Source organism: Gymnoscopelus microlampas (assembly GCF_963454915.1).
Source record: "Gymnoscopelus microlampas genome assembly, chromosome: 17".
NCBI lineage: Eukaryota > Metazoa > Chordata > Actinopteri > Myctophiformes > Myctophidae > Gymnoscopelus > Gymnoscopelus microlampas.
The window spans coordinates 39,893,359-39,914,753 of NC_139954.1; the positions used below are offsets into that span (position 1 = coordinate 39,893,359).

Sequence of the window (21,395 nt, forward strand, 5' to 3'; positions counted from 1 at the left end):
ACTGTACAGTACTCTGGTCTGTTTGTTTTCCCATGTCTACAATGAAACATTCAGTGTGACAAGAACAAAAACCTAAGGATTGAGATCCTGAGGAGGTCTGTCTTTGATCTCACAGTGTGGCACAGATTTGTGAAATGTGAAATTTTCTTCCCCAGCTTGTAGTGAGCCAAATCAACATGAAGTGCATATCGTCTCTGTCGGGTGGAACTGTCCAAAAATGTTGCTTTTCAGGATGCAAATTCAGAAATAGCAAATACAGCAGATCGACAAGCTCATAACGCGGCGCAAAGCGACGTGTTTTTAGCTTGCCGATCTTGTAGATCTGCTATTTTTGATACTTTTGTGTGACGCTGTAGTATGATCGAGTAGGACGTTAATTTACGAAAAAACACACAAAGTTAGAATATGGAGATAAGAGGTTTCTGCCCGACAGCAGTGATACACTCCATCACACGGCCAGTAGAGATGAAATTGTGAGGGATGGGGGGGTTGGTGGAGGGTTGGGGGCTAAATCAATGCCTCTGCTTTTGATATGAAACCCCTTTGGACATTCATTTTTAAGGACGGTGGAGATAAAAAAAATGTAACACTGTTTCTGGTCATTGTCTCAAACTTTTTCAGGTCAAGGACCCCCAAAATGATATGTATTTGGCCGCGATATGTATTTGGCCCTGGAACAAAATGTTTTGTTCCAGGGCCTTCCAGAAGCAAGGATTTGAGTTACAAAAAATATAGATATATTGAAAGATTTGCACACATTTTCATGATTTTTCAAAAATAGCAGATCTACAAGCTCATAGCGCGGCACTCGGTGCCGCGCTATGGAGCTTGTAGATCTGCTATTTTTGAATAGCCCAAAAATATAAAATAACGGTTTAAGTGGTTACAAAACAGACGTGTTCCCGGGTCTTAACGCGTCCACATCCTCTCACCAGGGCGCTCTTGGCGGCGAAGCTGAGCTTGGACTCCAGCGCCATCATGACGATGAAGGGGAAGAAGCAGAGCACGTAGACCAGGCTGCCGCTCAGGCCGGCGATGTAGGTCTTGTCGAAGAAGGAGCTGACCAGGTAGCTGATGGCCACGATGCTCAGGCCGTAGTCGCAGAAGTACAGGAAGAGCAGGAGGCCGTCGCTGTTGGGCAGAATGCGGCCGTACTTCAGCACCAGCGTGAGGATGAAGATGGTGAAGACCAGGTAGGCGGCGCACTCCAGGAACCAGGCGAAGAAGTGGCTGAGCGGGTTGACGCCCATCATCTTCATGTACTGTTGGTTGGTTGGTTGGTTGTTGGGGAGATGGGAAGAGAGAGTTTATAATGCATTATGACCAGCACTTATAAATGATATTATTATAAGTTATGATACTTCATAAACCTTGTTATAAGTTGTCATGCATAATTATAAACATTTATAACAAGTGTTATAATGCCTTATAAGTGCATCATAATGCATTTTGAATGTGGTTATAACGCATAATAGACCCGACCTTTAAGTAAAGCGGTGCCAAATTGGTCAAACATTTTCTAAAAATAGCAGAGATTTGCTATTTTTTAAATAACCATGGTAACAAATTTAGCTGGTACTAGATCATGGTCAAATATTCAACAACTACAAGTGAAAGTTGCTGCTAAGATACATTTGTACTGGAGTACTTGCTTTATAAAAAAAATACTTAAATAGTCGAAACAACAAATTACAAAGCATATTTTCTTTTTTTAAATCAATGCATCTCTGTATTGATATTTGCGATCGGGTGTTGGCTACTATCCATGTTTTTTTGTTTTTTTTTAAATAGGGCTGACGTGTTTAATCCATGTATTTTTGTAAATTTCCAAAAGTTTGTTATCTAGTTAGTCTTTGTGCAGACGATAACAAATGGGGTTGTTATTCAGCAATAGACATAGGCATAGCCATTGTGATCGGAGGGGAACACACCTAGTAGCTGCAGTAACATGTATACCTACCTGCCATGCTATGTTTCAGCTCTTAATCAGATTGTACTAGACAGAAGGTGAAAACATGTAGTGCGGTCAGTTATCTCTCTTGACACGATGAGTCATCTAGTCCTGAAATGCTCACGAGTCTTACCTCGTGCAGTCTCAGCTCTCTCTCGTGGACGAGTTTCTTCACGAAGTCGGCCACAAACAGCACCCAGGCTATCATCAACATCAGGGGGAACACGAAGGAGATGGCCTCCAGGTACCTGAGCAGCACGAAAGACCAGAGCTTTCATTCATGTCACCACCCACCGCACAACCTGGACTCATTGTTGACAACATCAAAACCCCCCAAAACGCCCATCACTCACTCCCATATCCCATAGAAGTGGTTCTCAAACATTTTCGTGTCATCCCAAATTGATGTGTATTTGAAACAATTTTGTGCCAAGGACCCCCACTCTTTCACTGCCAGATTAAATACATAAATGAATCACCCACTGCCAGCGATTTTTGGTTTTCCATACCGTTTCAACTATAGTCACAGAATATGTATATCCATTATGATCGATCCCCTGACGGTTGCTAAACACAGAGGGTTTCACTGTGCTTCCGCGAGAAAGAAAAAAAATCATCGCGACCCCCCAGTCGCTTGTTACAGGCCGTTGAATATAGCTTGTCTCGTCAAAAATGCGGGGAGAAAAAAAGAAAAAGAAATTACAGCCGTTTCTCCAAATACGCTTAGCAGGAATGGAATGGTGATGTAGATCTTTCAATCACGTGATCTCCTGGATCTGTGTGACTTGAGGATGAAAATGGTCACTTGTGTGTTAGAGAACAGCACCATCTGATGGAAAACCACTTTGGAAAAAAAGTCATAAAGGTCGTCCTAGGAGGTTTTCCAAATATTGGAGATTGTCCAAAATGTAAAAAAAAGAGAAGCCGATCTACAAGCTCACAATGTGTCGCATCGCGATGCACAGTGAGCTTGTAGATCGGCTAGTTTTGAATAACCAAAAAAAATGAAATAGAGCCAAGTGTTTAGACTGTTCCTAATATTTGCTGGGGAGCCCCTGGAACCCCCCTCAATGACCCCTGGGGGTCCCCGGACCCCACTTAGAGAACCATCATTCCAGACAAACAATATCAGATAGGCGCGCGTGCGTCAGTGCGTGCGTTTATGCGCGTACACGAAAGCAAAAATAGATCGCTGGGGAAAACTCGCATCCCCAATGATCCCCATCAAATTTAGTCCTCTTTCTTCCTCCTAATCACAACTCAAGTGTTGATGCATGGGAAGTGAGCGCGCGGTGTTTATTATAACACAAGAGTCATATTTCACACAGCGATGGCATGGGGAATTGTGCTGTTGAGTAATAAATCAGGACTTGCACAGTGGCGAAGGATCACCATATCTCACACATGGATGGGAGGCAGCCAGCCAGCAGCCTTCTGCAGCCGTGACATATCAACGCTGTCGTAACACCTTACAACCGGGAACGCATATCTGTGTAACCACTTTAACCATCGTTTTATACTTTGGCTGTTCAAAAATAGCAGATATACAAGCTCATAGCGCGGCACCGAGTGCCGCGCTATGAGCTTGTAGATCTGCTATTTTTGAAAAATCGTGAACAGTTTTGCCAATCTTTCAATATATATATTTTTTAAAGTGAACATTTTTGCCTCAATTCTTTGCTTCTGGGGGTCCCTGGAACAACATATTTTGAGATGGGGGTCCACGGCCAAATACATATCATTTTGGGGGCCCTTGACATGAAAAAGTTTGAGAACCACTGATTATAGCAACAAACGACATTTTTTTAGAAGGCATTTGTAGATTTGAGATAAAAATGTTTGTTTTAAATAACATATATATATTCAAAGATTTGCACAAAGTTTCATGATTAAAAAAAAATAGCAGATCAAAACGCCGCGCTACGAGCTTGTAGATCTGCTATTTTTGAATAGCCCAAAGTACAAAATAATATAATAATATAAAAAAAAAATCTCCTGGATTGAATGGGTTATGGAGCTCTCTGGGGCACGCAAAGCCACGGCCATTATGTTGAGGCGTGATTTATTAGAAACAATGCACTGTATTGATACACTGTGTAAAGTTTATGCCTAAACAATGTCGCATTGGATGTACGAACAATAACGTGGCATTGGATATACACAGGGGGGAGGCGAGGTGCATTCTGCAACGGTGAGGTAAGCCAGGGGGTCTTGAGGGCACGTGTACTCTGCGTGTATATATCCGTGCCTATAGTATGTAGTGAATGAATATTAATGTGCACGACACAAAACCACTTCTCAACCATTCCCATGAATGAATAGTTAATCAACTCAAAACAAATGAATATTGAGAGTGCATGGATTAATTCATAATAATACCTGAACCCTTGGGGGTGTACATACACATGTGTGAGAGGATGTGTATTTGTGCCTATTCCCCCATTGTGTGAACGTGTGTGTGTGTGTGTGTGTGTGTGTGTGTGTGTGTGTGTGTGTGTGTGTGTGTGTGTGTGTGTGTGTGTGTGTGTGTGTGCGTGTGCGTGTGTGCGTGTGCGTGTGTGCACCCACATGCCTGTATGCCTTAACACAGTATGCTGTGTGAAGGCATGAGTATATGCTAGTGTGTGTGTTTGACCACATATATGAAGTTAAACAACTAAATGCTATCCGAAAAACATCTTAACCCGCATTAAGACCTGGAACTGTGTCCTTTTTAGATTTGAGCTAAAAAGATTTATTTTACACTTTGGGATATTCAAAAATAGCAGATCTACAAGCTCATAGCGCGGCACCGAGTGCCGCGCTACGAGCTTGTAGATCTGCTATTTTTTTTAAATTCATGAAAATGTGTGCAAATCTTTGAATATATATATTTTTAAAGCGAACATTTTTAACTCAAATCTTTGCTTCTGGGGGGTCCTTGGAACAAAATGTGTTACCAGGCAAAATGTGTTACCAGGCTAGTGTGTGTGTGGGCCAACTCACTCGTCTCGGATGAAGCAGGGATAGGGGAAGGGCTGCAGCTGCACGGCGGGCTCCGTGACCTTCTGCCCCGCCTGGGTCTCGATGATGGCCCGGTCGATGCTCTCCTGCAGGTAGATGAAGCCGCGGTTGTAGCGCAGCGTCATGGCGGCCGAGATGTGGTGGTGCCGCACGAAGTACGGCGTGCGGACCCGGTCGGTGCGCATGAGGTTGTCCATGTGCATGCGGATGGTGTAGCGGACTCTGGGGGGCAGGGTGGAGCTTAAGGTGGAGGAGGAGGAGGAGGAGGAGGAGCTGGAGGAGGACCCAGCATCATTCTTGGATGAGCCCTCGTCTTTGGGAAGCTTGAAGATGACACCTGAAAGACACACCGGTGATGATTTTGACAGCAAATTTTGATTTAGTTTTAGTCATATTTTAGTCATCTGAAATGTGTTGGTTTTTGTCTAGTTTTAGTCGACTAAATATCATAAGATTTTAGTCGACTAAAATGTATTCTGGTGGTGCCTTGATGGCGTCGTAATGGCTGATTTTACACTTGGTAGCATGCTGAAAATAGCTGATCTACAAGCTTGTGAATTTGCAGATCTGCTATTTTCAGAGTGCAACACCTGAGCACAACCAAACCTAAAATGACTTGTCTTTTAGTTCTACTTGATCTCTTCTCCAGTAGTTCCTCCCTAACATTTTAGTCTAGTTTTTATTTGTTGACGAAATCGTCAATATATTTAGTCTTAGTTTTAGTCATCGTAGCTTAGTTTTTATTTCGTTTTTATTTCGTTTTCTAGTTGACGTTGAACATTTTTCATCATAGTTTTAGTAGAAGAAATCAACACTGAGACTGACCACCTCAGGTCAGGATCTTGTTTCGCCTCGTTTGAAGACAGACGTGAAGTTATGGAAATAACTGGAAGTGCCACCATCGATCACGCCATGCTATACTCTTCCTACCAGCCGCCAATTTCAAGTTCTATACAGACAGGGCCTATTCCCATTTGTGCTTTACCCTTTTGCATCCCTCATCCACCGCCTCTGCCCCCCCCTCTCTCTCTCTCTCTCTCTCGCATGCTAAATGAAGCCCCTCCAAAATGATCAAGAATGCAGCAGAACGTCTGATCTTCAACTTCCCCAGAGTTTCACTTGTCTCCCCCGTTTTGCGTTCCCTTCGCTGGCTTCCAGTTGCTGCCTGCACTCGGTACAAAACACTGACGCTGGGCCTATAAAGCAATCAAGGGCGCGACACCCTTTTAGGACATGATCCACGACACCGCAACATGCTCACTTACAGTAGATCAGCTAACACAGGAAGTTTGTTCAAACTATCCCATAAAACTCCCTGGCCAATGAATGCTGCACACGTCCTAGAGACTCTTCTCCTTTCATGGCTTCCCAGCTGTTGAACAAACTCCGCCGCGACCTCTTCATTTTCCGACACAGTCTGAAAACTCTGCAGACTCCACCTAACCCCCAACACTCCCTTCTTGTCTGTTTTTTTTTCTTTTTTAACATACAATACTTTCCACAGTAGATGCTATTTATACTATGCTGATATACTAAGTTGCTTACTTGTTCTTGTTTTTTTATATTTAGATTGTTTTTTTTCTTGACTACAAATGTTGAGAATGTAAATTGGATAGCATGTTGTTTAGACAGGTGCTAGGTTCGATGTTAACATACTACGTGACTATCCTGTTGTTTGCTGACTAAGGTTCATGCCGTTTACTCTGATTTCAGCCTAAGGACCCATGGCTAATGAGCCAAATATGCTTTAATACATTATAATTGCTCTCTATAACTAAAATATGTTTCTTAAAACACCTTAAATATTGTATTTATTTTAGAAACACTTAATCTTTTACTCAAGAGGAGCAATATGCCTGTCGCAAGTTGATGATGTAATTCATCCATGTGTGGTCTAGCCCTATGGAATTTATGGAATGACTGTGCGAAAAAAAACATGTAAAATATTTATTTGATGCTCATATTAACCTTAGGAAGTATTAAGTTGATTTTTTATTTTCACATGCATTCCATAATTCCATAGGGCTAGACCACACATGGACAAATGACATCATCAACTTGCGATGGGCATTGCCCCCATTGAGTGAAAGATGAACTATTTCTAAAATAAATAAAATATTCAAGGTGTTTTTAATTACACATTTAAGTTATAGGACAATTATAATGTATTAAGTCTTATTCGGCTTATTAGCCAGGGTTCCTTTTAAGAAGAGAAAGAAACTAAATAACTCTATGGAGATAAAAGGCCAGTAGTCTTCATCATGCCCCAGTGACAACATGCTGAACTGAAACTGTACTGTGTGTACTGTACTGTACTGTACTGGTTTAAAGCCTCACACTACAAAGAACGTTGAAGGTGCACTGCTCTATTCTTAGAGAGCCTCTGCAGACAGAATTCTGCACACACCAAGAGGCTCATGTTCTCAGTCTCCCGTCACACAGAATCTATTACTCACTTCCATAAAGGTCCCGGTTTTTGGCCAAGTCTTGAGCCACGGAGTTGAGTTCCTCGGCGGTGTCGAAGCCGCGGTAGCGGTCAAACTTAATGCAAGAGGAGATGTTGACCATCAGGTTGGACAAGGTGGTGATCTGCTTCAGGATTTCTTGGTTCTTCTCGAGCATGACCGTCATGTTTGCTGTGTGACCAGAAAAAAAGAACAACATCAGCAACAACATTGGATCAAACCACACCAAAATATATTGGTGTAGCAGTGTTCATTTTGTTGACAAAGACTATGACTAAAAGACTAAGATATTTATACTTATTCGACTAGACTAGACTAAGGCTAAACAATTTCAGATGACTATAGGACCAAAACTAAATGGTGTGTTATTCAAAAGACTAAAGGTCCTTACACACCGGGGGCAATTTTTTCATGCGTAAAATACGTTTTTTTTAAAAAACCTTATAAAGTCAATGCAAGCTCCCACATCAATTTCGCGGAGCGAAAAAGCGTCTTTTATTTATTCGGACCGCATCCGAATAATCGCCAGTGTGTAATGACCTTTAGACTAAATCAAAATGTGCTGTCAAAATTGTTGACTAAAAGACTAAAAATAGACTAAATAAACAATTTCAGATGACTAAAATAGGACTAAAGCTAAATGGTGTGTTATTCAAAAGACTAAGACTAAATTTGCTGTCAAAATGAACACTGATAGGTAATAACTAAAATATATAGTTTTTTTAATTAATTTTTTATAACCAAATATTAAACCAAATCAACACGGGCATATATAGCGTGTATGTGTGACAGATTGGATGTCTTTATATCTTTATGTTTTATCACCCTTGTGCCTTTTCTTTACATGGTCTGAATGAGGGATTGATTGCTCATGTCTGAATACAGGGGGCGCTAATGCTATACGATGTGACATTACCATCTGCTTCTACCCTTGTGCCTTATATGGTTTGAATGAGGGATCGATTGCTCATGCCTGCGTTAGCATACAGGGGACGCTAATGCTATGCTCCGTCATTATTACAGTAAATGGAGCCAATGCAAGTGGTTGTCCTGACTGTCCCTTTATTTACATTATTTTCCCTTTATTCAAGGTAAAGTGGGTTTTCACCAAATTGAGGTTATTTAGGTAGGAATATATGTGTATTATCTTGCCATTTGAAATAAGGCATAATGTGAATGTTTTGGAGGTTTATGTCGTGATTAGAAGGCAATGTGGCCGTGGTGATAGCACACAAAGCTAACTATTTAGCAACGGCTCGCTAGCATAGCTGGTGATGCTAGAGTAAGAAGAAATGTGTGGTTCTATGTGTTTCAAATGTGTTCGGGACCTTCATGAGAGTAAACAGTGAATGAGTTAAGGTTACAACACTATCTCTGAATAGTTTGCAGCAATTGCAAACTAGGTTTAACGTGCGTGGTGCGCGCGTGCGTTAATGAGTGAAAGAACGTGTATTCATGAAGTCAATGGTACATTGTTGTCATGTTATAATTTAATGGACCATTTACCTGTTATGTACAGTTTACTAAGGGAATTGATATTTGTATTCTGGGCAACACTGTGAGAGGGAAATGTGATATTTTGTCATCTACTCTGAATGAAAAGCATGTACAATATATGTCATTATTACAGTAAATGGAGCCAATGCAAGTGGTTGTCCTGACTGTCCCTTTATTTACATTATTTTCCCTTTATTCAAGGGATCTACATTTTGGAGGCACCACTGAGATGAGTGTCGGGAGGAACATCTCCATACCAGGCAGATATTTCACCCCATTGACATTCAACTTTTAACTAACCCAGAGTAGCAACTGGAGGAGGCATTCTTGTGCAGGAGTTGGGAGAGAGACTGACGGAGCAGAGTGTGCACCTGAGGGTGGCAGCAAAGTCCGGCCAGCATCAGCCAAGCCCCACCACAGCAATATTCCCCCCTCCGCTACAATGGCAAATATTGAAGAAATGCAAGACACTATTAGTAAGGAACTATGCAAACTGACCAAAAATCAGCTGATCGAGATATGTGACTTCCTCCACATTTCGGGACCGAAACGGGAGGCCATAACAAGTAAGACTCAAATGTCTCTTATTAGTCACATTGTACAATATCTGGAACGAGAAGGAGTGAAGGATCTAGAGGATAATGGATTGTCAGAGCTCTTGTGCTTGAATGATAAAATATGTGAACTGACTACAGTCAGTGCTGTTTCCAAACTTAATGTTGGAGAAGCCACCGCATCGGCACAAGAGGAAGAACAACAGAGAATTCAGAAGGAACTACAGGTGCTGCAGCAGTCGCTAGACGAGAAAAAAAGTGAAATGGAAGCACTTGTTAGCCGTAAGGAGAACAAAGAGGACGTAAACATAGTACAGATAAACCCTCTGACACCTCAGAACACCATGCAGATGCAGGTGCCCACCCCAGTTTGGCGCAAGGAGTTTAAAATCACTGGTCAAATAGGAGAACTCGGCCAAAAGGACAGACTCACCTTCTCGAGCCTGGCCCGACAGATTGAAAATGGACTGAGTACAGGCTGCCTGGAGCTGGAAATTGTTAATGCAGTGATAAGAGCTATTGTGCCAGGACTACAGCTTCGCAGCTATCTGGAGGGCAGTCCTGACTTATCATTACCTACGCTGAGACGAATATTACGCTTCCATTATCAGGAGAAAGGGGCCACTGAGCTGTACAGGCAACTCACATCAGAGGTCCAACGCAGCAAAGAATCTCCACAAAACTTTGTCGTCCGCACCCTGGATTTAAGGCAGAAGGTCTTATTTGCTTCCCAAGAAGCGGAATCGGGCCTAAAGTATAACCCCGCTCTGGTACAGAGCGCCTTCCTACACACTGTGCTCATTGGCCTACAAAATGACAATATCAGGAGTGATTTGCAGCCATATCTCATAGACCCAGAGATTACAGATGTGGTTCTTCTTGAGAAATTGAACATTGCTTGCGCAAATGAGACAGAGAGACAAAACAGGAAGAAGACAGCAGTGCCAGAGCGCCCTACTGCTGTCCACTCTGTGCAATCAGAGGAAGACCCAGTTGAACAGAAATGCCAAATAAAAGAGAGCAACACACCCAAGTTAACAGCCTACATGGTGACTGAGCTCAAGAACCTCAGCGCTGAAATAGCTCAGATTAAAGAGTCAATACGACAACCAGTGCCCTCGCCCCAACAATGCTTTGCACTCTCGACGGACACCCAGAGAATGGCAGGAGCTCAGCAGCAGGTCCCAGACCCTCCACAATGGGACAAGCGAGTCAAGGTGAAAAGTCCAGTGAGTGAAAGTCCATGGTTCCAGACACAAAATGGCCCACAGCAGCAGTATACACCGCCACATCTGCAGTATGTAGACCCTCAACTGCAGTACGCAGCCCCTCCACAGCAATACACAGCGCCACCACAGCGATATGCTGTCACACATCAGCAGTATATGTCTCCACAACAGCAGTATGCAGCTCCACAGCACCAGTATGCAGTGCCACAACAGCAGTATCCAACCCCACGGCAACAGTATGCAGCAGCACCACAGCAGTATGCAGTCTCACAGCAACAGTACACCGCACCACAACAGCAGTATGCAGTTGGACCACAACTCTATCAACCACGGGTGAGGAGATGCTTCCCATGTCAGCAGAGTGAATCCGGAGAGCGTTGCTCACACTGTTATCACTGTGGCAGCAGCGAGCATTTTGCGGCAGGTTGTAGGAATAAGGGAGCCAATCCATTCAGAGAGGGTCCAGTAAAAGGGAACGGGTTACCCCCACGGGGCAGGGAGTAACCGACAACACCAAAATGCCCCAACAATGTGCGAACTGTGGCCTTGTGAGAACAGACCCTATATTGAGACAATGTTCAAAATGTAAAGTAGTATATTATTGCACAAAAGACTGTCAGATGAATCACTGGCCGATACACAGGAAGACCTGCAAGGCGCAAACACCTAATGAACAGCCATGTTTATCCCCCACCATGACGGTGGCTCAGTGTCAAGAGAACCAGCATTCCACCATAACAGCATTAGTTGGAAAGGAATGCCTTGTTCACTGCTACTTACAGGGACAGAAAACTCAAGCACTATGGGACACTGGCTCTCAAGTGAGCATTATTGACGAGCAGTGGAAAGATGAGTACTTACCTGGAGTCCCAGTAAGAAATGTAAGTGAAGTAATAGATGCACCAGACACCCTGCGGTTAGTAGCTGCCAACGGAACGGGCATGCCATACATAGGCTGGGTGGAGTTGACTTTCAAATTAGCCTCAGGGGGCGCTGATATTAAGGAGCTAGTTATTCCAGCACTGGTGATGAGCGGTAGCCAACTGTGTCACCCCATAATTGGCTTTAATGTCATTGAACATATTGTGAAGCAGCATGATGCACAACCAAGAGGGCGGGGTAGCAGACAGTTGTACCGAACTGTAAAAAAAAGCGCTTCCTAGCCTCAAGAAAAGTCAAGTTAATGCTTTCATCAAGATAGTGAGCGCTGAAGACACCCATGAGCATCAAGTGAGATCCACCAAAGAGAGAATCACCATACCAGTACGTAGCATGGTACAGGTCAACTGTTGTGTGCAAATGTCACCAGTGAAAGAAGACAGTCTGCTTATCTTCGAACCGGAGGTGAACCCACAGTGGCCAGAGGGTCTTGAACTGTGCGAGACCTTGGTGAAAATTGAAGAGGGTGCCTTCCCCTACATTAGACTTGACGTGGTGAACGTAGCAAACCATGACATCACACTGCCAGGGAGGACTGTGTTTGGCACAGTACAAGCAATAAAGACAGTCATTCCAATGACAGGGCGAAAAGACACAGACGCAGCCATGATTGCCACTGTCACGCCGCTCGGAGAAGAGGGGATGAAGGATGAGTATGGCACTCATGATGTATGGGATCCCCCAGTTGAATTGGGTCACCTGGACACACACAAGCAAGAGGTAGCTAAACAGATGCTGCGGGAGGAATGTCACTCTTTCTCAAGAACAGAGGATGACATTGGCCGCGTGGAGAACCTACAGTTGACTATCACCTTAAAGGACAGTGAACCTGTTGCACGTTCTTATCTGTCTGTGCCCAAACCCCTGTACCAAGAGATGAAGGACTATCTGCATGATTTGATTGCCCAGGGCTGGGTGGAGAAGTCTAAATCCCCTTACGCTTCGCCTATCGTGTGTGTCAGAAAAAAAGATGGCAGTTTAAGGCTGTGTATAGATTATCGAGATCTGAACAGAAAGACATGGCCTGATCGCCAGCCCATTCCAAGGGTCCAAGATATCATGAACAACCTGGGGGGTAATGCATGGTTCTCCCTGTTAGATCAAGGAAAAGCCTATCACCAGGGATTCATGGCAAAAGACAGTAAACCCATGACCGCCTTCATAACACCCTGGGGATTGTATGAATGGGTCAGAATCCCATTCGGTCTTATGAATGCACCCGCAGCATTCCAACGCTGCATGGAGGAGTGTCTGGAGGGGTTAAGGGATGACATTTGTGTGCCATATCTTGATGACACGTTAGTATTCAGTAAGACCTTTGAAAACCATATCGATGATGTGCGGAGAGTACTGCAACAACTGAGAAGCTATGGCATAAAATTAAAACCCAGTAAGTGCGATATCTTCAAGAACAAAGTTCGCTACTTGGGCAGAGTCGTGTCAGCAGAAGGGAGTCAGATGGATCCAGCAGACAGAGTGGCAGTAACTGCATTAAAGGAGAAGGCACCTGCGACGGTAGGAGAGCTCAGAAGGATTTTGGGACTTTTGAGCTACTACAGGCAATACATAAAAGATTTCTCCCGTCTCGCCAGTCCTCTCTATGACCTGCTAAAAGGCCCCACTGACGGTGACAACAGTGTATGTGGCAAGGGCAGAATGAAGACAAAGAACAAGAGAAACAACGGAGTACCCTCCAACAAAACCATCACATGGTCAGACAAACACCAGGGTGTGCTGGAACAGTTGATCGAGTACCTGGTACAGCCACCTGTGCTCGGGTTCCCAGAGTTCTCAAAACCATTTATTCTGCACACTGATGCATCCAACCAAGGCTTGGGAGCAGTACTGTATCAGCAACAGATGGGGAAACTTCGTGTGATCGCCTACGGCTCACGGACCTTGAATACGTCAGAAAAGAACTACCACCTCCATTCTGGGAAACTGGAATTCCTTGCTTTAAAGTGGGCCATCACGGAGAAGTTTCGAGACTATCTGTACTACGCACCAACCTTCACTGTGTTTAGCGACAACAATCCCCTGACGTATGTCTTGTCGACTGCAAAGTTGAATGCAACAGGGTTGCGATGGGTTGCAGAGCTGGCCGACTTCCACTTCACTATCCGGTACCGCCCGGGTAAAGAGAACATCGATGCTGACAGTCTATCACGGATGCCTGTGGACATGGAGGCGACTATGAGGGAGTGCACTGAAGAAATGTCATCTGACTCTGTGGGAGCAACAGTACAAGCTGTGGGGGTTCAAGACGACACACCTTGGGCAATGGCAGTATCAGTCCAGTACCCCCCAGTAGACCTCAATTCAGGCCCAATGTCAATCACACCACTTCCCAAAACAGAGGTTCGACAGGCACAGGAAGATGACGAACACATTGGTGTGGTTATGAAGTATAAACAGTCAGGAACAAAACCATCATATCGAGAAATAAGAACAATGAACATGCTAACTAGGTGTCTCTTGCGAGAATGGGAGAAGCTCAGCCTGGACGAGGATGGCATCCTTCGTAGGACGACTGCACACAGAACGCAACTGGTGTTGCCTGGTCAGTACAAGAGCACAGTTCTAAGAGAGTTGCACAACGAAATGGGTCATCAGGGCACTGACCGCACACTAACATTGGTTCGTGATCGTTTCTTTTGGCCTTACATGCAGCAAGATATTGAACAATATGTTCTGAGGGCATGCACTTGCCTTAAGCAAAAGAAACCGTCGCGTGAGACAAGAGCACCACTCATGAGCATTGTAACCACCCAACCATTCGAACTTATCTCTATTGACTTCCTTCACTTGGACAGATGCAAGGGCGGATACGAGTATATCCTGGTGATCATCGATCACTTCACCCGATTCGCACAGGCATATGCTACTACCAATAAGTCTGGTAAAACTGTCGCTGACCGGATTTTCAATGACTATGCGCTGAAGTTCGGCTTTCCGTCTCGGATTCATCATGACCAGGGAGCCGAGTTTGAAAACCAGCTCTTTACTCAGCTTCAGAAGTACAGTGGCATTGTCAGATCAAGAACAACTCCTTACCATCCCCAGGGGAATGGCCAAGTGGAGCGATTTAATCGGACTTTATTGCAGATGTTGAAAACACTGACCGAGTGTCAGAAGTCAAATTGGAAAGAGTCACTCAACAAACTGTTGTATGCTTATAACTGCACCCGCTGCGAGGTGACGGGATTCTCACCATTCCAACTTCTTTACGGTCGGTCCCCAAGATTACCAGTCGACATGCTCTTCAACCTGAACTCTGAACCAGGAATAGCAAGTCGTAGTGAGTACTTGGAGAAATGGCGACGAGGGATGCAAGAAGCACATCGTATTGCGAGAGAGCATGCACAGAAGGCCTCAGAGAGAAATAAGAAGTACTATGACAGCAAAGTAAGGTGTTCAGAACTACAGCGTGGTGACAGAGTGCTGGTTAAAAACTTGACCCCACGTGGAGGGCCAGGCAAGCTTCGGAGTTACTGGGAAGAAAGCATCCATACAGTTGTCCGGCAACTTGGGGAAAATGCTCCAATATACGAAGTAAGGCCCGAGCTGGGGAAAGGAAGAACACGGATACTGCATCGTAATCTGCTCCTACCTTGCGATTACTTACCACTGGAAGCTGACATGACACCAGACGCCACAGCAAAGGGGAAAACCCTGAAGAGGCAAAAGACAAGGAGTGGAGCAAAAGTACAAGAGGAAGAGGAGCATCCTGACACAGAGGATGACAGCGCGGATGAATATGAGCAGTATGCTGGCCTACTTCAATGGTGTGGGAGCGAGGTCGACACAAGCTATGAAATTGAACCTGCTAATCCAGCAGTCCAGCCAGCAAGTTCCAGTCCTGCGCTCCAGCCAGGGAGTCAGCCAGCAAGTTCCAGGCCTGCACTTCAGTCGGAGAGCTCAGGGTCTGCACTTCAGCCGGCGAGCCCAGAGTCTGCACGCCAGCCAGAGAGTCCAGGGTCTGCACATCAGTCGGAGAGCCCAGGGTCTACACGTCAGCCAGGGAGTCCAGGGTCTGCACTTCAGTCGGAGAGCCCAGGGTCTACACGTCAGCCAGGGAGTCCAGGGTCTGCACTTCAGTCGGAGAGCCCAGGGTCTACACGTCAGCCAGGGAGTCCAGGGTCTGCACTTCAGTCGGAGAGACCAGGGTCTGCACGTCTGCTAGAGAGTCCAGGGTCTGCACGTCTGCCGGAGAGTCCAGGGTCTGCACCTCAGCCGCCTGCCCAGGGTCTTCTGCACAGGCGGGAACGTAGACCGCCAAGACTCTTCACTTATGACCAGTTCGGGATGCCAAGTTACACGGTACAGTCCACGAGCTTTGCCCCTTCCCTTTACCAGCCTGTCCTACAGGCCTCAGTGATACCTGTACACCACTATCAGTACGAGCCCTATTATGTTCAGTGAGGGTGTGCAATTGACTGTTGGCACAAATATTGTTTGAACTTGAACTGTTTGAGCATGGGCTACTGATTAGAGGTGTGAACTGTGTGAGAACAAGCATTCTGAAGGATTATCCCAGGATTTGATAACAGACTTTTTCTATCGGTGGTAATATGACCTGTTCCTGCAGCCAGCTGGCTGCGTTGAAAGTGCTTCTGGACTGTCTATATGGGTGAGCACTTGCACCCAGAGACTCTTCATATGGCGAACACCCATGGATTTATTTCTGTAGTACTGCACTCAGGGAATATAGGAGGTTTTGAAAAAAAAAAAAAAAAAAAAAAAAAATACATTGTTCATGATGTGATGTCGAGACGACATCTGGTTTTGTGGGGGAGTGTGTGACAGATTGGATGTCTTTATATCTTTATGTTTTATCACCCTTGTGCCTTTTCTTTACATGGTCTGAATGAGGGATTGATTGCTCATGTCTGAATACAGGGGGCGCTAATGCTATACGATGTGACATTACCATCTGCTTCTACCCTTGTGCCTTATATGGTTTGAATGAGGGATCGATTGCTCATGCCTGCGTTAGCATACAGGGGACGCTAATGCTATGCTCCGTCATTATTACAGTAAATGGAGCCAATGCAAGTGGTTGTCCTGACTGTCCCTTTATTTACATTATTTTCCCTTTATTCAAGGTAAAGTGGGTTTTCACCAAATTGAGGTTATTTAGGTAGGAATATATGTGTATTATCTTGCCATTTGAAATAAGGCATAATGTGAATGTTTTGGAGGTTTATGTCGTGATTAGAAGGCAATGTGGCCGTGGTGATAGCACACAAAGCTAACTATTTAGCAACGGCTCGCTAGCATAGCTGGTGATGCTAGAGTAAGAAGAAATGTGTGGTTCTATGTGTTTCAAATGTGTTCGGGACCTTCATGAGAGTAAACAGTGAATGAGTTAAGGTTACAACACTATCTCTGAATAGTTTGCAGCAATTGCAAACTAGGTTTAACGTGCGTGGTGCGCGCGTGCGTTAATGAGTGAAAGAACGTGTATTCATGAAGTCAATGGTACATTGTTGTCATGTTATAATTTAATGGACCATTTACCTGTTATGTACAGTTTACTAAGGGAATTGATATTTGTATTCTGGGCAACACTGTGAGAGGGAAATGTGATATTTTGTCATCTACTCTGAATGAAAAGCATGTACAATATATGTCATTATTACAGTAAATGGAGCCAATGCAAGTGGTTGTCCTGACTGTCCCTTTATTTACATTATTTTCCCTTTATTCAAGGGATCTACATATGCTTTGTAGAATATTGTGTCAAATAGGCTAGAACGAAAATAAAAAATGTTTTGCCAACAGTAAATGCAAACACTCCATACTCTTTTAATAATATATATAGACATGAAATGGGGGTGGGTAATTGAATTAAATATGACGATAAATGGATCTCGTAAATAATACATTAATGTGATGTGCATAGTCAAATGGGGGTGTCGAGGGCACGTTCCAGCTTTTAAGGGGAGAAACACATTGAGGCGGCATGAAACGATTCCTGTGAAACCTTTTGAGGCAGGCTCATTTCTTTTGATATTCGGGATATTTTACAGGCAAAGGGAGAGCACAGGATGTGAGAGTGAGCCCCGGCGCTACGTGCCGTTCTGAAGAAAAAAAAGCCACGCCGGGGCCTTCAAAAAAGCGCACACACTCACAGAAGTTGCTGAGCGTGTCCTTCATGCTGCCGACATTGATGTTCGTCTGCATCTGAATGAAATTCTCCACAAAGGAATTGCCGAGGGAATTCTGGCGGGGGAGAGAGAAGAGAAGAGGAAGGTGAGATGGAGGGGGGGATTGGGGAGGTGGTTGGAGAAAGAGACATCGCATAATGTTTAAGCCGTTAAGACCGGGAAAGCATCTCTGTCATTTTTGAGCTGCGTAGCCGCTCCTATAAGTGGGGGTTGGGACACCTCATTAGTACACCCTTCGCTGTACTGTGATTGGCTCATAATAGCACACCCCTCTACATCAGTACACCCCTAGCTGTACTGTGATTGGCTGACTCTATTGGCTGACTCTATTCAGCACTGTGATTGGCTAGCGAGACACATGATGAAATAAAAATAAAAAACTTTTTGCCAGACCCAGAGGGTCAGCCTACATGAGGCTTTGTCCCTCTTTCGTCCATACATGGGCATAAAAGGGACCTCAGTCCATTTCGTCCATACATGGGCAAAAGGGACACAGAATTCCGTCCCCCTTTCGTCCATACATGGGCATAAAAGGGACCTCGGTTATTCTGGGTCTGGCAGAACCAGGTCTCCTGGTCTTGTTTTTTGAAGTGAGCTTCCATCACTGTGATGACCACACCACTCACTTCACACTGGGTGTCATTTTTAGATTTCTTTGGCTATTCAAAAACAGCAGATATACAAGCTCAGATCTGCTATTTTTGAAAAATTGTGAAAATGTGTGCACATTTTTTTTTTAAGCAAACATTTGTAACTAAAATCTTTGCTTCTGGGGGGTCCCTGGAACAAAATATTTTGAGATGGGGGTCTGTGGCCAAATACATATCATTTTGGGGGTCCTTGACATGAAAAAAACGTGATGTTTTTTTTTAAACTGTTAGGATTTAGAAGACATTTTGTAGAATCGGCCTCAGGCTTTAATGGGTTAAGATTGAGCCAACGGGGGGGAAAAAAAGTGAGGAGGAAGAAAAGAGGAGAAAAAAACTTGGCGCACGGCGCTGCAGAGTTTATCTCTGTACTTTCACAAAGGAAGCGAGCGGCGGCATGAATGGACGGAGATACGGAAAGCCGGACAATGGAGGCAGACAGAAGCTAAACCTGCTGAGTCATGCTATACCTGCAGCATTGGCAGCGTGTCAGTGAGGAGCTTGGCCGACTTGGAGATGTAGCTGGAGGATTCGATCCAGTCTTCGGAGTACGACCTGAGGTTGGCGAACTCCTGCAGCGTGCTGTTGGACTGTGGAGAGAGAGAGAGGGAACGGGGTCATGATGGGTCAGGACAGGAAACTAAATAACTATAAATGCACATAGACGTGTATAGCAGTGGTTTTCAATGTTTTTTCTAACCAAACCAAAGTCAAAACCTCGAGGCATTACAGTGAGAATGGCCGATCTACAAGCTCACAATGTGTTGCGGTACGATGCGCTGTCAGCTTGTAGGTTGGTTATTTTAGCAGAAAATGAACGTAATTAAATTAAATGTATTATGTAAGTAACTTTTTTTAATTTCACCTACAATGACATGCCCAAACCAGTGGCGTAAAGTAACTAAGTGCATTTAATCAAGTACTGTACTTAAGTAAAAGTTTTAGGTACTTTTACTTTACTGGAGTATTTCCAATGTTCAGTACTTTTACTTCTACTCCACTACATCTCGCATCCAAATATTGTACTTTTATTCCGCTACAATTATTTGAAAACTTTAGTTACTACCGTAGTTTCTTTGTAGATTTTGATTATTATTACAAAACATACATTAACCACTTTACATTACATTTCGGCCATTTGAAAATAGCAGATCTACAAGCCCACAATGTGTCGCGATGCGACGCATTGTGAGCTTGTAGATCTGCTATTTTAAAAAGATTTTTATACATTTGAACACTTGAAATGGGACATTCTGCATAATGACTACATAATGACCAGACTTTTACTTGTAACAGAGTATTTCTACATTGCAGTATTGATACTTTCACTTAAGTAAACAAATTGTGTACCTTCTCCATGATGGCCCTGGTGAGGGGCGTGTTAGGGGTGAACAGGATGTGGCCCATGAGCATGGGCTTGAGGAAGGCCCAGGCGATGGCGCCCCCTGTGGTGTTGACCATGTCCAGGTAGAGGCTCATACAGAACGGAGCTGCAGACAGAACGAAGAAGAGCATCAGAGAACCATCAGATCATCAGACATTTGCACATTAAAGCTAACAATAATGACTTATTTGGGACTTGAATGAATAAAACGTGATTTAACCAATCTTTTTTGGTTAAACCCATTAAGACCTGGGACGCATCTGTGTCATTTTTTAGATTTGAGCTAAAAAGCATTATTTTACACTTTGGCTATTTTTGAAAAATCAATTTTTCATTTTTTTTTTTGAAAAATGTTTATATTCTTTTAAAGCGAACATTTGTAACTCAAATCTTTGCTTCTGGGGGGTCCCTGGAACAAAATATTTTGAGATGGGGGTCGGCGGCCAAATACATATACATTTTGGGGTCCTTGTCATGAAAAAGTTTGAGCACCACTGACACAGAAACAAAGGTTTTTTCAAAAAACAGTTAGGATTTAGACAGAATCGGCCTCAGGTCTTAATGGGTTACATCACCTTTTACCAAACAAATACCTCAGTAGGTCAGTTCACTTTCTTTTCAAACCATGTGAGAAGGTCAGATTCTATCGCTGGAAAACATACCATTTTTATTGCACCAAACTGGGTAAATCTCACTTCACAGTCACCTCTAATTCAATCATGTTACGACTAAAACACACCCATGACTAATTCAGAGACTAAATACAACCCCTTTGCGCCTTGTAACATAATTTACGACCAATTTGTCCACCGTCTATCTAGCTAAATTAGAGTTAAACATACGGTACTCCAAGGCATTCGCACCCGGCACTTTAGAACCATGTGCCACCTTGCACCATACGTAGGTAGTCTAAACAGTGCCCTTGGTGTTCTCATAGCGTAAAATGTATTTTTCTAAACTGTATAAACCATACAGTGAGCAGAGACAGTAGGCAATAGCAACAATGACACAAGAGAACAAAGTCCACATCCATCTTCCATGCCCTCTGTACGTTTCACTGTGTTCAGACAGCAGCACGTATCTCAGCATCAGGAATAAATATACCTTAAAGACAAATAGCATCTGACACAAAAGTCAGTGTCTGCAACACTGCACTCTGCAGCCCAGTAACTGTGTATGATAGATAGCAGAGAGTAGCACAGTATAGATACTGGTTTCCAAAGGCCTGTCAATTGCATATATAGCGGTTAAGACATCTGCTTCAGAAACTTAAAAAGTGCCTTAGCTTGGTCAAGGCTTTATTTTCACCATCAGTACCTCCTGAGCCTCACCTACTGTACATCTCCCTAGGTAGACAAGAATGAGAGTCTAAAAAGCCCTGCTTGTGATCCCTGGACTTAAATATTTTGAATACAATTCCAGTTAGTTTCAGTCATATTCTAGTCATCTGAAATGTTTTAGTTTTTGTCTAGTTTTAGTCGACTAAATATCATAAGATTATAGTCGACTAAATCTAAAGTTGATTTAGTCGACTAAAATGCATTGTGGCGGTGCAT

General features: G+C 43.8%; 1 protein-coding gene across 1 annotated transcript in view; it reads right to left on the reverse strand.

The window, feature by feature from the left end:
• abca12 (ATP-binding cassette, sub-family A (ABC1), member 12) overlaps nt 1-21,395 on the reverse strand; it is a 153,609-nt gene that overhangs the window by 58,426 nt on the left and 73,788 nt on the right. Inside the window, exons 38-44 of the mRNA XM_084085438.1 lie at nt 19,806-19,945; nt 18,926-19,045; nt 17,773-17,863; nt 7,411-7,590; nt 4,937-5,291; nt 2,085-2,199; nt 933-1,262 (exon numbers count right to left, since the gene is read on the reverse strand). Of these exons, the coding sequence (XP_083941564.1) occupies nt 933-1,262; nt 2,085-2,199; nt 4,937-5,291; nt 7,411-7,590; nt 17,773-17,863; nt 18,926-19,045; nt 19,806-19,945 (1,331 nt within the window). The remainder of the gene's footprint in view (nt 1-932; nt 1,263-2,084; nt 2,200-4,936; nt 5,292-7,410; nt 7,591-17,772; nt 17,864-18,925; nt 19,046-19,805; nt 19,946-21,395) is intronic.